We start from the raw sequence: 15583 nt of genomic DNA on the forward strand, positions 1-15583 counted from the left end.
AAAGATGAATGGCACAAAGCACAGAGAGATGCTTGATGAAAACCAGCTCCAGAGTGTTCAGGATCTCAGAATGGGGCGAAGGTTCACCTTCCAACAAGACAACGACCCTTAGTACACAGCCAAGACAACGCAGGTGTGGCTTGGGGACAAGTCTCTGAATGTCCTTGAGTGGCCCAGCCAGAGCCCGGACTTGAACCTGATTGAACATCTCTGGAGACCTGAAAATAGCTGTGCAGCGATGCTCCCCATCCAACCTGACAGAGCTTGAGAGGATCTGCAGAGAAGAATGAGAGAAACTCCCCAAATACAGATGTGCTAAGCTTATACTGTCATACCCAAGAAAACTTGAGGCTGTAATCGCTGCCAAAGGTGCTTCAACAAAGTACTGAGTAAAGTGTCTGAATTCTTATGTATATGTGATAGATTAGCTTTATGTTGTCTTGATAAATTTGCTAAAAAATCTAAAAACCTGTTTTTGCTGTCATTATGGGGTAGATTGATGAGAAGAAGAAACAATAATTGAATCCATTTTAGAATAAGGCTGTAACTTAACTAAATGTGGAACAAGTCAAGGGATCTGAATACTTTCTGAATGCACTGTAGGTACATTTATTCACTACCATGTACAGTAAAAGAACATTAATTGCACTCGGTCGGTGAGATGTTTTATATTTATATAATTGTAAACATACAGTAGATGGCCTAGAGTGGGTACATGCTTTGTGGTGTAGGCTGTTTCTTCTGGTGGTCTAGGGCAGCCTGGTGGTCTAGGGCAGCCTGATGTCCAGGTGGTCTAGGGCAGCCTGGTGTTCTGGTGGTCTAGGGCAGCCTGGTGTTCTGGTGGTCTAGAGCAGCCTGGTGTTCTGGTGGTCTAGGGCAGCTTGGTGTCTAGGTGGTTTAGGCCAGCGTGATGTCCTAATGGTCTAGGATAGTCTGATGGTGGTCTAGGGCAGCTTGATGGTGGTGTAGGGATAATTGATGGTGGTCTAGGGCAGCTTGATGGTTGTCTAAGGCAGTTGATGGTGGTCTAGGGCAGCTTGATGGTGGTGTAGGGCAGCTTGATGGTGGTCTAGGGCAGCTTGATGGTGGTGTAGGGCAGCTTGATGGGGGTCTAGGTCTGCTTGATGGTGGTCTAGGGCAGCTTGATGGTGGTCTAGGGCAGCTTGATGGTGGTGTAGGGCAGCTTCATGGGGGTCTAGGGCAGCTTGATGGTGGAGTAGGGCAGTCTGATGATGGTCTAGGGCAGCTTGATGGTGGTGTAGGGCAGCTTGATGGTGGTGTAGGGCAGCTTGATGGTGGTATAGGGCAGCTTGATGGTGGAGTAGGGCAGTCTGATGGTGGTCTAGGGCAGCTTGATGGTGGAGTAGGGCAGTCTGATGGTGGTGTAGGGCAGCCTAATTCGATTAATCTGATGTTTCTTGGTGTGTGGTACGTGCTACTCCAGGTGGTCCCTGAGCGCTGTGCCTCTACCTGAGTTTAATGATGGTTTCTCCTGGTCCTTCTCCTGGTAGTGAGGGGCCTGGTCTCCTTCACCTGCTCCACTTTAATGAGAAATGACAGGGAGATCTTACATGTACATACAATGTCTGAAAAATAACACATACAGAGGGATTACAGGTTAAAGGGATAACTCTTAATGCGTGGTCAATGAATCATCTTTCTAGCTTTGGTAAACACTTTTTTTTTCTTGATGACTCATTGTCGTCATTGACTCCATTTGTGACATTCTTCTCAAATTTGTGGCCTAGAGACTTACCTGCAGACATAGAACAGGATGTAGGCAGTCTGTGCAATCTCCTTCAGCACAGTGGCCTCATCTGTCCTCAAGACATGTGCGTCATCCAGGCAGAGCCACCCACTGCCACGGCTGTCCAAAACATCACTGATGTAGTGGCCTAGGGAACAAGGGAAACAGAATAGAGTGTACATTAAGCTTTCATAATGGTGTGTGCGTGCCTGCATACCTGCGTGCCTGCCTACCTGCATGCCTGCATACCTGTATACATGTTGTCTCCCAGATGTGAGATCACACTTGACAATTTGTAGATATTGTCTGGCTGGTGTCTCTGTAAGGAAACACATTTAATAATAGGATTGTTATTTTGTCATATATTTATTCTCTCTCTCTCTCTCTCTCTCTCTCTCTCTCTCTCTCTCTCTCTCTCTCTCTCTCTCTCTCTCTCTCTCTCTCTCTCTCTCTCTCTCTCTCTCTCTCTCTCTCTCTCTCTCTCTCTCTCTCTCTCTCTCTCTCTCTCTCTCTCTCTCTCTCTCTCTCTCTCTCTCTCTCTCTCTCTCTCTCTCTCTCCTCACCACAGCGGCTGCCTGCTGCTTTTTCTCACTGTCACCTGGTTTCTCTAGCTGGTCAGAGTAATTTGAAGCTGGTGGGGGTATATCAAATATAGTGTAAATACAAACCAGAAAGTGAAGTGGAAACCCATCAACAAATATACTCTTAACTTCAGCTTCCCACTTTTTTCCTCAACAGTCCTGTTTCATGAGAGGGTGTTCTGCAATAACACAATGTCCTACCTGGTCTATCAAGGGTGCCTTTCAGGGAGTTTGCAGGTGTGTTGTCCATGTTGTTTCTACCCAGGGAGCTTGCCCTGTGTAAATTGATGGCATTGAAAATAAAATCTAGTGTGTGAAAATCATGGTGTGTGTTGGCTACTCAATGTGCAATGTCCCCAAACAGAGTGTAAACCAACCTGGCTCCATACTGGACATGGGCTGTCTTCCCACATACGGCTGGGAGGGTTATTTCTGCAGGTATGGACATGGGATCATCCACCTTCTCTGGCTCCCAGTCACCTGCAGTAAATCGCTTGATATGAAGCATTAGGACCCTGCTCAGAGACAGACAGGCAGGCGGGCAGGCATTCACAAAGACAGACAGACAGACAGACAAACATTCACATACACAGACAAGCAGGCAGGCGTTCACACAGACAAAGGAATCAGTCTTGTACTCAAATCAATAACCCAGTTTGGTGAGTTAGATCAGGACTGTCAATTGTAATCTGAGATGATGATGGGGGGGACTCACCGGGGCAGCGTGAGGAAGTGCCTAGTCACAGATGCTGTGCTGCCTGAGCACACCCTGCATGCACACTCTAACGCAGATGGCTAGGTGACAAAGGATAGCAATACAATTATGAACATTATGACATTAATGATAGTGTTCCTTGACATACTAACTCTTGGTTTAAGCTAAGTGCTGACCTTAAAGTAGAGGTCCAGGCTGTGTGGCAGGTAATGGCTCAGGCTCAGTGACAGGTGATTATAATCCTCCTGACCATACACTATAACTCCACAGCTTCAGAAGTACGGAGAGAAATGCATCAGCTATCCAACACAAACCTTTTGATCCCTCTACACACTATCTTAATGCTTTACCTCTGTATCCTGCATGTTATGCTGACATTAAACCTCCTCACAAATGTGATGACATCAAGGTACACCGTATACAAATGACAGCTGTTACCTGGTGCAGGTACGGGAAGTCTTCAGCTTGAATTCTAACTGCTTCACGGGGCAGGTGTATGGCTCTGGTGAGCCCTTTAATGCCATACCCTCCTCCTTCAGCTGAAAGAGGAGGAGCAACACACATTCATGGGCATCCTAAGAGAAGAATGGGAAAGAAGCAGAAAATACATCAACAACTACAACTGAAACAGAGCTGAGGAAAAACACTGTCACGTGTCCCAGGTTTATTGTTAAGTGAGTCTTTTAGCAAATAATATCTTACCTGTTCATAGTCTTCCTCATAGTCTTCATTGACAACGGAGAGACAGCGCTTGACTGTTTGAAGGATTTTCTTATTTTCCTTGTTCTTAGCATTAACAGTGCCTCCAGAAAGCCTGGCCTGATGTAACTTGGCAAAGCAGCTGTGGAGGGAGACAAAGAGCATGCATTCATGTTTCACTCTCTCACCTTGGCCACAGATTAGCTCTGTGCTTCTACTTTAGCCTCTGATCAAATATGATTCAACTGATTCCTGGCTGTGACAGGAAATCATCTCTGGTGTTAATCAGAAGCTGAGTTGGGTGTGGTTTTATCTTAAAAATCATATGAGGCACTAAGAGTGTACGAAGGACAATATATATCCATCCATCCATACATACTTACATTCATACATACAGTGGGGCAAAAAAAGTATTTAGTCAGCCACCAATTGTGCAAGTTCTCCCACTTATAAAGATGAGGCCTGTAATTTTCACCATAGGTACAGTTCAACTATGACAGACAAAATGAGAAATAAAATCCAGAAAATCACTTTGTTGGATTTTTTATGAATTTATTTGCAAATTATGGTGGAAAATAAGTATTTGGTCAATAACAAAAGTTTATCTCAAAACTTTGTTATATACCCTTTGTTGGCAATGACAGAGGTCAAACGTTGTCTGTAAGTCTTCATAAGGTTTTCATACACTGTTTCTGGTATTTTGGTCCATTCCTCCATGCAGATCTCCACTAGAGCAATGATGTTTTGGGGCTGTTGCTGGGCAACACAGACTTTCAACTCCCTCCAAAGATTTTCTATGGGGTTGAGATCTGGAGACTGGCTAGGCCACTCCAGGACCTTGAAATGCTTCTTACGAAGCCACTCCTTCGTTGCCCAGGCGGTGTGTTTGGGATCATTGTCATGCTGAAAGACCAAGCCACGTTTAATCTTCAATGCCCTTGCTGATGGAAGGAGGTTTTCACTCAAAATCTCATGATACATGGCCCCATTCATTCTTTCCTTTACACAGATCAGTCGTCCTGGTCCCTTTGCAGAAAAACATGCTTCACAGTAGGTATGGTGTTCTTTGGATGCAACTCAGCATTTTGGTTTCATCTGACCATATGACATTCTCCCAATCTTCTTCTGGATCATCCAAATGCTCTCTAGCAAACTTCAGACGGGCCTGTACATGTACTGGCTTAAGCAGGTGGACACGTCTGGCACTGCAGGATTTGAGTCCCTGGCGGCATAGTGTGTTACTGATGGTAGGCTTTGTTACTTTGGTCCCAGCTCTCTGCAGGTCATTCACTAGGTGGGGGACCTAGTGAATGACCTGCAGAGAGCTGGGACCAAAGTGTGGTACTGGAATTTTTACTCACCGTTCTTGTGATCATTTTGACCCCACGGGTGAGATCTTGCGTGGAGCCCCAGATTGAGGGAGATTATCAGTGGTCTTGTATGTCTTCCCTTTCCTAATAATTGCTCCCACAGTTGATTTCTTCAAACCAAGCTGCTTACCTATTGCAGATTCAGTCTTCCCAGCCTGGTGCAGGTCTACAATTTTGTTTCTGGTGTCCTTTGACAGCTCTTTGGTCTTGGCCATAATGGAGTTTGGAGTGTGACTGTTTGAGGTTGTGGACAGGTGTCTTTTATACTGATAACAAGTTCAAACAGGTGCCATTAATACAGGTAACGAGTGGAGGACAGAAGAGCCTCTAAAATAAGAGGTTACAGGTCTGTGAGAGCCAGAAATCTTGCTTGTTAGTAGGTGACCAAATACTTATTTTCCACCATAATTTGCAAATAAATTCATTAAAATTCGTACAATGTGATTTTCTGGATTTTTTTTCTGTCATAGTTGAAGTGTACTTATGATGAAAATTACAGGCCTCTCCCATCTTTTTAAGTGGGAGAACTTGCACAATTGGTGGCTGACTAAATACTTTTTTGCCCCACTGTACATAAATACATGCATACATACATACATACATACATACATACATGCATGCATGCATACATACATACATACATACATACACACACACACATACATACATACAGTATACTGAACAAAAATATAAATGCAACATGTGAAGTATTGGTCCCATGTTTCATGAGCTGAAATAAAAGATCCTATACATTTTCCATACGCACAAAAAAGCTTATTTCTGTGCACAGATTTGTTTGTATATCTGTTAGTGAGCATTTATCCTTTGCCAAGATAATCCATCCACCTGACAGGTGGCATATCAAGAAGCTGATTAAACAGCATGATCATTACACAGGTGCACCTTGTGCTGAGGACAATAAAAGGCCACTCTACAATGTGCAGTTTTGTTACACAACACAATACCACAGATGTCTCAGGTTTTGAGGGAGTGTGCAATTAGCATGCTGACAGCAGGAATCTCCACCAGAGCTATTGCCAGAGAATTGAATGTTCATTTCTATACCATAAGCCATCTCCAACATTGTTTTAGAAAATTTAGCAGTATGTCCAACCGGCCTCCCAACCGCAGACCACGTGTAACCACACAAGCCCAGGACCTCCATATCCAGCTTCTTCACCTGCGGCATCGTCTGAGGGGGTGCTGAGGAGTACTTCTGTCTGTAATAAAGCTCTTTTGTGGGGAAATCTCATTCTGATCGGCTGCGCCTAACTCCCCAGTGGGTGGGCCTATGCCCTCCCAGCCCCACCCATGGCTGCACCCTTGCTCAGTCGTGAAATCCATAGATTATGGCCTAATGAATTTATTTCAATAGACTAATTTCCTTATATGAATTGTAACTGAGTAAAATCTTTGAAATTGTTGCATGTTGCGTTTATATTTTTGTTTAGCACACATACATAAATAGATAAATACATACATAGATAAATAGATAAATACATACATACATACATACCACAGGAGGTTGATGGCACCTTAATTGGGGAGGACGGGTTCGTGGTAATGGCTGGAGCGGAATCAGTGGAATGCTATCAAATACATCAAACATATAGTTTCCATGTGTTTGATGCCATTCCATTTGTTCCGTTTCAGACATCATTACGAGCCGTCCTCCCCTCAGCAGCCTCCACTGACACATACATCGAGGCGGAACTTGTGTACTGTAACTATAAGCGTCTAGGTGGGTGGGTCAGTGTGTGTACAGGTGGGACAGGAGGGTGAGAGCGAGGCTGTATACCATAGCAGTTTAGAGGAGGGGGAGGAACTCCAGATGTTCTGCTGTCTCAGGATGTCTCTGCAAAATGCTGGCAGCCCCAGCAGGCACTGCAGAGCAGAGTTCATGAAGCAGGTGTTGCCAATATTAGGCAACCTGTGGGAAAGAAGCCATCAGATACACACTAATATCTGAACTGTGGACCAAAGGTAAAGTAATGAATGTATTTGTAAGGCATGAACACAAGATAACTCTGAGTACCACACTGAATTATTTAAAACAAAAAGCAGAGCTCAGAGATAAGAGTAGGTGTGTGTGTGTGTGTGTGTGTGTTTTACCCGAAGAGCTTGGTGTTGTCTTCGCCCTCTTCTGTGCAGCTCTGCTCCCCCAGCTGGGTGCTACTCTTGCTGACCAGGTTGGGGAGGCGAGCCATGGCTTCCCGAGACCTGACCAATGGCCTGGAGGAAGAGAGACAGGGTAGAGGCCTCAGTAGCAGTAGCTCAACACCAATCGGTCTGTTTGAACACTGTTTTAATGTACAGGCATACATATATTCCTTACCATGTCAGGGTGTGAGTGACCACTCTTATGTAGAGTTGAGTGAGATGAAGGTGGCTATTGTCTACAGTACTTACCTCTCCAAGGAGTCAGAGGAAGCCTTCAGGTCAATGGAGGCCTCTGCAGAGAGAGACAGAGAGACGGAGAGCGGTAAGAGAGAAGCTTTGTCAAAGATGAATTGAGAAAAATAGCACCAAAAAATGGCACCCGTTTACAGACCTGCAATGCCAGCAAATAGGGGTATCATTCTCTTTGGAACAACTGCTCCCACCTCTTTGACCTCAGAGCTCATAAGATCTCTGTAAAGACACACAGACATATGCATTAGGTTAGCTATATTATATTGGCTTTTTCATTTCAATGGTTGGCATGAAATGTGATATCAGGCTGCAGTACCTGGCAGTCTCACTGTCTTTGTTGGTCTCTCCATGGTGGTCCAGGGGGTTTGGAGAGGAGGACTGGGGGGCAGGGGAGGAGACGTGGGTTGTGGAGGAAGGGCAGGCAGGACTGAGGGGAGTGGCAGAGGAGGAAAACTGAGTTGAGACAGCCAGGGAAACAGAAGAAGCACTAAAAGGGGAGGAGGTCTGTGATCCTTCCAATGAAGAAGAAGAAGAAGAAGAAGAAGAGAGAGATGACATGTGGAGAGAGGAGAGGCAAGAGAGGCCGAAGAACTTGGAGAGAGTGGAAGGGGATCTGGCAGGGGATCCAGGGGGTGAGGGGGATGGAGTGCCGATTGGTGTTCGGCCAGACAAGGGGTTGAGGGGCGTCAGAGATGTTGTAGACGGTTTCAAATGGAAAGAAGAGACAAAGGAAGAATCAAGTTGGTGGTGATCCTTTACGTTCTTCTTCTCCCGGTTTTTCCAAACTGACGCAGTTACCATGCCGGCATCCAATGACGTCAGTTTGGGTGGGATTGGGAACGGCGATGGACAGCGGCTCCCAATCCCGAGGCGAACTCTGCACTTCTTTTTCTGTTTGGAGAAACATTATATATGTTATATTTGAACTAGCAGCAAATGTCACAAATTGCCTAGTAATATAAAGGTAAAATAAAAAAAATAAACATTATCTGACCATAAAATAAAGAATTTGTCGCCCAATCATATTGAATTCTGTATCATAGGCAGACAAATAGCAAAAATAAAACCATTGTAACCATCATACAGTTATACCCTCTGTCCCAAATCCTGCCATTTGGCACACATAAATAGACAATGAAACAACTAGGAATAGCTGAAAAGAATAGAATATACTCTAAAGCGTAACAGAATTAGACAAATTCTAGCCCAGAATAGACATATACCTTTTTACAGCAACACAAACATCCCATTTCAGTGTATTTGTAGACTATGCCTGGGTTTGCAGAACATCAAAATATGTTGCCTATTTCACATTGTGATGTCATAAACCAAATTATGATGCGCCTGTCTATGCGTTACCAGCGTAAATAGCCAACAAATCACACACACCAAAATGTTGAAAAATAATTAACCAAATGAATTTATCGTGTATTCAGAGTTGGGATATGGGAAGAGTCTAGGACATTCGAAGTAACGTTACTGTCTATCAGAATCAAAACAACTTTTATTGGCCAAGTGGCCTACATTCACACATTCACAGAATTTGACTCGATGAATTGGTGCTGCCAGCAATAGACAAACGTAAAGACACATTTACAGCCTATACAATATACAGTAAACATAAAACATATTTATTAGCTTCTATCTTCTTAAGATACTTGAGAGTAACATTTTATTATGGAAAGTAAAATGCCTATTTCACTTCAGTTGACGATCATCTGATACAGATCGAACGTAGCTTTGCAATGGTTGTTAGGAGGACCTTTGAAAAAGAAAAGGAGAGCTGCACACTCTAGCTCAGACTCAATAATTTAATAACCTAATATTGTCACGTTCTGACCTTTGTTTTGTCATTATTTAGTATGGTCAGGGCGTGAGTTGGGGTGGGCAGTCTATGTTTGTTTTTCTATGATTTGGGGATTTCTATGTTTCGGCCTAGTATGGTTCTCAATCAGAGGCAGGTGTCATTAGTTGTCTCTGATTGAGAATCATACTTAGGTAGCCTGGGTTGCACTGTTTGTTTGTGGGTGATTGTTTGTTTCAGCGCAGTTCGCATTAGCGTCACGGTTGTTATTTCGTTTATTGTTTTTGTATAGGGTTTTAGTGTTCAGTGTTTTCTTTATTAAAATTAATGATGAACACATACCACGCCGCATTTTGGTCCTCCGATCCATCTCGCCTCTCCTCTTCAGATGAAGAGGACGACCGTGACAAATATCCAACCTTTCCGACCGACAAACTGTCTTCATCAGCGTATACCGTCAGGAGCACCTTAACACAGATGGATATATTAATCTCTGACCGTACCTCATTGAAAAGGTGCCACTCGGTCTCCCGGGTGGCGCAGTACTGTACTGCAGCGCCAGCTGTGCCATCAGAGACTCTGGGTTCGCGCCCAGGCTCTGTCGTAACCGGCAGCGACCGGGAGGTCCATGGGGCGACGCAGAATTGGCCTAGCGTCGTCCGGGTTAGGGAGGGCTTGGTCGGTAGGGATGTCCTTGTCTCATCGCGCACCAGCGACTCCTGTGACGAGCCGGGCGCAGTGCGAGCTAACCAAGGTACCAGGTGCACGGTGTTTCCTCCGACACATTGGCGCGGCTGGCTTCCGGGTTGGATGCGCGCTGTGTTAAGAAGCAGTGCGGCTAGGTTGGGTTGTGTATCGGAGGAAGCATGACTTTCAACCTTCGTCTCTCCGGAGCCGGTACGGGAATTGTAGCGATGAGACAAGATAGTAGCTACTACAACAATTGGACACCACGAAATTGGGGAGAAAAAGGGGTAAAAAAGAAAAAGAAAAGAAAAGGTGCCACTCTGCCTAGTGACTGTAAACAAAACAAAAACTAACGTTAGTACATTTGTATATTTTCTGTTCTGTAAACCCAGTTGGTCGCCACCACACCAGTCACAACTGTCAACAGATAATGACATAAATGCAAAGCATCATTTGTTCTCGCAGAGTAGATTGTAGATCCTACTACCACCAGGGAACAATCCATTATTCAGCCCTACCATAAAAAGTACCCTTATCTCTCTCCCACTTTCCCCTCTCTCCTTCATTCCCTGTTTTCCTCTCTCCACCTCTTTCTTCCCCCTCTCCTCCCCCAGGTGGACACCCTGACCCTGGAGCTTGTGGCAGAGCGCAGCATGGCCCAGAAATGAGAATGCGCGCCAGTAGCTGGAGAGGCAGAACAAGGACTTGCAGGCCAAGCTGGGCGAGCTGGAGGGCTCCGTAAAGAGCCGGTTTAAGGCCTCCATCACTGCCCTGGAGGCCAAGATACTGCAGCTGGAGGAGCAGCTGGAGCAGGAGGCTAAGTGAGAAACACAGCAACTCTCTTATAACAACTCGATACCTTATTAGACAATGTGATATAGGAGACCAAGACTCAGGAGTTCATGAGGGCCTTAGAACAAGCTCAGCCCGTTGGAAGAGGTTCTTGAATGTGATCTAAATGTTAATGTGATCAATGTAATGAGTCAAAAGCAATCTTAAGAGATGTACTTGAAGATCTATGACTGACAGCCTTTGTTACAGTGCGGTTCCTGTGGTGCTCTAACTGTCCTATGACCTCATTCCTCTGTCCTCCTATCAGGGAGCGAGCAGCGGCCAATAAGCTTGTGAGACGGACAGAGAAGAAGCTGAAGGAGGTGTGCATGCAGGTGGAGGACGAGCGCCGCCATTCCGACCAGTACAAGGAACAGGTGAGGAGCTTGTCACGGAAGTTTGGACGTCCCAGATATTAAAGCTACAGTATGTAACTTTTTGGGAGACTTAACCAAATTAACAGAAATTTGAGTTATAGATATTTAATTCTCATTGAAAACAAGTCTAAGAAGCAATATGTTCTAAGTGCTCCATTTCTATGCTTTCCATTCTTAAGTTTAGTGTATGCGTGTCTTTCGGTTTTGTACAACAGCTGAAAATATATTGATTTTTGGTTATGGATTCTCTACACAATGACTGCTTGTTTTGACACAAACAGAAATTAGGCGAATTCTGCATAGTGCATTTTTAAGGTGTACACAGCTAAAGAAGGAATTCTATCCAATTCAGTACAACTTGCAAAGGTGGGCCAGGATTGGATAGGTGTGAAGATTTAGGATTGGAGTCTTTCCTACAGTAGGTTATTTCCAGTAACCACTGGACCATAGGAATGCTGAGTATTTTAAGTATTAGTATTGACTGTTCATCATTGTTGTCTGTTGTGACTCCTAGCTGGGTCAGATGGAGAAGGCCAACTCTCGCATGAAGCAGCTGAAGAGGCAGCTTGAGGAGGCTGAGGAGGAGGCCACACGTGCCAACGCCTACCGCAGGAAGCTGCAGAGGGAGCTGGACGATGCAACTGAGGCCAGCGAGGGTCTCAGACGTGAGGTCAACACACTCAAGAGCCGCCTCAGGTATTTAGAGCCCCCCACACACACACACACAAACAGTTGTGTATATTGGCCAAATTGATGGTCCTCGTTACTAATACCTCTCCTGGCCCCCTCTGTCCCCTGGAGGCCCCATCAGTTTCTCCTCCAGCCGCTCAGGCAGGCGTCAGCTGCAGGTGGAGGGAACATCGCTCGACCTCCTATCCGACGATGAGGTGGAAAACAAGACCACGGACGCCAATGCCAACGAGACGCCAGCAGCTCCCCAACCAGAGTAGACGCGCTACCTCCAGCCCACACGCAGCATGGCCTCTGCCCCCACAAACCTTACCCCTGTCCTCCTAACCCCAGACACCAGCAGTGGACCCCACTACTCTGCCTTACCCCTCTATGGCAAGCTGCAGGGCCAAGCAAATCCATCATCTCCTCCATATGAATATACCGCACATCCAGCCTTGGATTCGTGTTTAACATCAATTGCAGATAAAAGTGCATTTAAATTGCATAGGCGTCTGAGTGTGCATAGGCACTTGAAAACAAATAGCAGGAGTTTACCATAATTATGCTAAGCTACTTCCCTGGAACAGCCATTAGAATCAAACAGCCCTCTAGCTAGAATTAACCACTGTCATTTCAGCTGGTTTACTGGCACACAGGTGGACGACTGCACACAAGTCGGTAAAAACATGTGTCTTTCATGATTGTACAGTATTGGACCAGGATATGTAAAACAAAGCACAGCATAAGCGAGGGAATTATTTTTAAATGGTAGCCTAAATGATGATCCCACCAAATGTTTTCATCAAAACCACCACTGTCATAGAGATACTGCAATCCACTTAGTGGATAAAAATAACTGAATAAATCTTTGGTAGCAGGTTTGTAGTAAATTAGATTGTACCACGCCATGTTGCCTCAGCATTCCCCCTATATATATGACCAGCAAAAGACCCTGTTAACTTTACCAATATAACCTTGTCCAATAACCCACCATTTTATATTTGACATATCAATCTACTTTAAGTGGTGTACGATAATGTGTGGAATTAGGTTTGTCAGACTTGGAACAAAGGCCCTTTTTTTTTAAAGACAGCCCAAATGTGTGCTTGACTGTCACACCCTGACCATAGTTTGCTTTGTATGTTTTGTTTGGTCAGGGTGTGATCTGAGTGGGCATTCTATGTTGGATGTCTTGTTTCTGTGTTTGGGCCTGATATGGTTCTCAATCAGAGGCAGGTGTTAGTCATTGTCTCTGATTGAGAACCATATTTAGGTAGCCTGTTTGGTGTTGGGGTTTGTGGGTGATTATTCCTGTCTTTGTGTTGGTTACACCAGATAGGGCTGTTTTTCACGTTGTTTTTGTATATTGTTCTATTTTCATCTTTATTAAAGATGTATCACAATAACCACGCTGCGTTTTGGTCCGCCTCTCCTTCAACAGAAGAATCCCGTTACATTGACATACTATAATATTGCTATGTATAATTCTGTCTATTCAGTTATGTTTTCTGTACCATGTACAAAATACTTAACTCAAAAAGGTCTCTTTGACATCTCGTGTCACCTTAATTTCAATACATTACAAATGGCTGAATAATATTAGCATTGATTTACAGAAGGGTAATTCATGTTTTATTGAGTGTTAGAGCGTTGGTTTTAATTCAGTGGTTCAGGGTAGAGCAATCGATCAATTTGAATATGCACACTTGTTAAACATAAATGACCATTTTGTAAATGACTAATTACATATTTGAGGTCTTTATTTTAAACCAGAACAAATTGGGGGAAAAAAGGTTTATCTGTTTCTTTTGAAAGACACTTCTCAATAAAGATATGAGGTGGAAAAAAGTGTATAGTGTTTGAACCAGTTTCATAGCTTTGTCATATTATACCATAAGCACCTCTCCCATCGTGTTGGTGTGAACCAGTGTTATTACAGAATGATTTATGGAGCCTTCTGTCTGCCAGGCAGAAAGTAGGATTTCATTGGGTTCAAAGCTTTAACATCCTGAAGGTTGTTATTATTAGTGGACTGGCTGTTGACGACCAGGTATTCATCATCTCCTTTTATTTCTTGTATTTCTAGACTTTTTTTGTTGCTGTTGTAAAAGACCAATAAACATATCCATTATAGAAAATATTTTTTTTCTTCTATATTTCTTGTGCAACACATTGATGTCCTCTTAGTCTTTCCCACAGTAGTTGTGGGTCAAGACTGTCTCCAAACTGATATGTGAAGTATGGTCTATGTTACATTGCCATTCATTGTTCCCTTACTTCATTGTATTTGTGGTTATATTAAAACCCTGAGGGAGTGCGTAGATAGACTGTGCACAGACACACAATATTGTTATAACTTTTTCCTCATTTTACCCAACATGAATGACTGATAGAGATTGCCTCTTATACAGTGCATTCAGAACGTATTCACACCCCTTGACTTTTCCACATGTTGTGTTACAGCCTTACTCAAAATGGATCTAAAAAATCATCAATCTACACACAATACCCCATAGTGACAAAGTGAAGACATGTTTTTAGACATTGTAGCAAATGTATACAAAATAAAACCAGAAATGCTTGTACATGATTGTACATGGTTTGGTACGGCACACACCTGTCTATTTATTTAATTTATTTTTGATTTCACCTTTATTTAACCAGGTAGGCAAGTTGAGAACAACTTCTCATTTACAATAGCGACCTGGCCAAGATAAAGCAAAGCAGTTCGACACATACAACAACACAGAGTTACACATGGAGTAAAACAAACATGCAGTCAATAATAAGGTATAAACAAGACTATATACGATGTGAGCAAATGAGGTGAGATAAGGGAAGTAAAGGCAAAAAAAGGCCATGGTGGCAAAGTAAATACAATATAGCAAGTTAAACACTGGAATGGTAGATTTGCAGTGGAAGAATGTGAAAAGTAGAAATAGAAATAATGGGGTGCAAAGGAGCAAAATAAATAAATAACATAAATACAGTAGGGAAAGAGGTAGTTGTTTGGGCTAAATTATAGGTGGGCTATGTACAGGTGCAGTAATCTGTGAGCTGCTCTGACAGTTGGTGCTTAAAGCTAGTGAGGGAGATAAGTGTTTCCAGTTTCAGAGATTTTTGTAGTTCGTTCCAGTCATTGGCAGCAGAGAACTGGAAGGAGAGGCGGCCAAAGAAAGAATTGGTTTTGGGGGTGACCCTAGAGATATACCTGCTGGAGCGCGTGCTACAGGTGGGTGATGCTATGGTGACCAGCGAGCTGAGATAAGGGGGGACTTTACCTAGCAGGGTCTTGTAGATGACATGGAGCCAGTGGGTTTGGCGACGAGTATGAAGCGAGGGCCAGCCAACGAGAGGGTACAGGTCACAATGGTGGGTAGTATATGGGGCTTTGGTGACAAAACGGATTGCACTGTGATAGACTGCATCCAATTTGTTGAGTAGGGTATTGGAGGCTATTTGTAAATGACATCGCCGAAGTCGAGGATGGTAGGATGGTCAGTTTTACAAGGGTATGTTTGGCAGCATGAGTGAAGAATGCTTTTTTTGCGAAATAGGAAGCCAATTCTAGATTTAACTTTGGATTGGAGATGTTTGATGTGGGTCTGGAGGGAGAGTTTACAGTCCAACCAGACACCTAGGTATTTGTAGTTGTCCACGTATTCTAAGTCAGAGTAGTGATGTTGGA

The 15583-nt window shown here is 43.9% G+C and overlaps 2 protein-coding genes across 7 annotated transcripts; one reads left to right on the top strand and one right to left on the bottom strand.

Annotated features, from left to right (window-relative positions):
- Positions 1–662: 662 nt before the first annotated feature.
- Positions 663–9945, bottom strand: LOC116375905 (ubiquitin carboxyl-terminal hydrolase 37-like). 6 transcript variants are annotated; one of them, XM_031834438.1, is made up of 16 exons: positions 9671–9932; positions 7841–8415; positions 7664–7743; positions 7522–7564; positions 7225–7344; positions 6911–7042; positions 3746–3884; positions 3482–3618; positions 3220–3313; positions 3044–3123; positions 2706–2843; positions 2530–2603; positions 2311–2378; positions 1997–2066; positions 1757–1895; positions 663–1541 (listed from the first exon to the last, which is right to left on the bottom strand). In XM_031834438.1, exons 2-16 carry the CDS (start codon positions 8323–8325, stop codon positions 1436–1438), a joined length of 1905 nt encoding a protein of 634 aa, XP_031690298.1. In that variant the 5' UTR covers positions 8326–8415; positions 9671–9932; the 3' UTR covers positions 663–1435. The 6 variants fall into 6 exon arrangements, 4 of the variants coding, with proteins under 4 accessions (XP_031690298.1, XP_031690299.1, XP_031690300.1 ...); XM_031834439.1 differs by having other exon boundaries at positions 1489–1586; positions 9671–9938; XR_004211314.1 differs by lacking the exon at positions 2311–2378 and having other exon boundaries at positions 1425–1541; positions 1981–2066; positions 9671–9943.
- LOC116375955 (myosin heavy chain, embryonic smooth muscle isoform-like) lies at positions 8324–13050 on the top strand. Its single transcript, XM_031834983.1, has 5 exons — positions 8324–8341; positions 10700–10836; positions 11115–11223; positions 11747–11919; positions 12025–13050. The coding sequence occupies exons 1-5, from the start codon at positions 8324–8326 to the stop codon at positions 12107–12109; spliced, it is 522 nt and encodes a 173-aa protein (XP_031690843.1). The 3' UTR covers positions 12110–13050.
- Positions 13051–15583: the final 2533 nt, after the last annotated feature.

Source organism: Oncorhynchus kisutch, linkage group LG10 (genome assembly GCF_002021735.2).
Source record: "Oncorhynchus kisutch isolate 150728-3 linkage group LG10, Okis_V2, whole genome shotgun sequence".
Taxonomy (NCBI): domain Eukaryota; kingdom Metazoa; phylum Chordata; class Actinopteri; order Salmoniformes; family Salmonidae; genus Oncorhynchus; species Oncorhynchus kisutch.

Excerpts from the sequence above, each read along its gene's own strand:
- LOC116375955 (XM_031834983.1), top strand. Across the intron at positions 11,224-11,746 it reads CCGACCAGTACAAGGAACAG|ATGGAGAAGGCCAACTCTCG; the intron begins GTGAGGAGCTTG and ends TAGCTGGGTCAG. Across the intron at positions 11,920-12,024 it reads ACACTCAAGAGCCGCCTCAG|GCCCCATCAGTTTCTCCTCC; the intron begins GTATTTAGAGCC and ends TGTCCCCTGGAG.
- LOC116375905 (XM_031834438.1), bottom strand. The coding sequence starts at position 8,325 with ATGGTAACTGCGTCAGTTTGGAAAAACCGGGAGAAGAAGAACGTAAAG. Across the intron at positions 3,124-3,219 it reads GCCTGGACCTCTACTTTAAG|CCATCTGCGTTAGAGTGTGC; the intron begins GTCAGCACTTAG and ends TTTGTCACCTAG. Across the intron at positions 2,844-3,043 it reads CACTTCCTCACGCTGCCCCG|GGTCCTAATGCTTCATATCA; the intron begins GTGAGTCCCCCC and ends GTCTCTGAGCAG.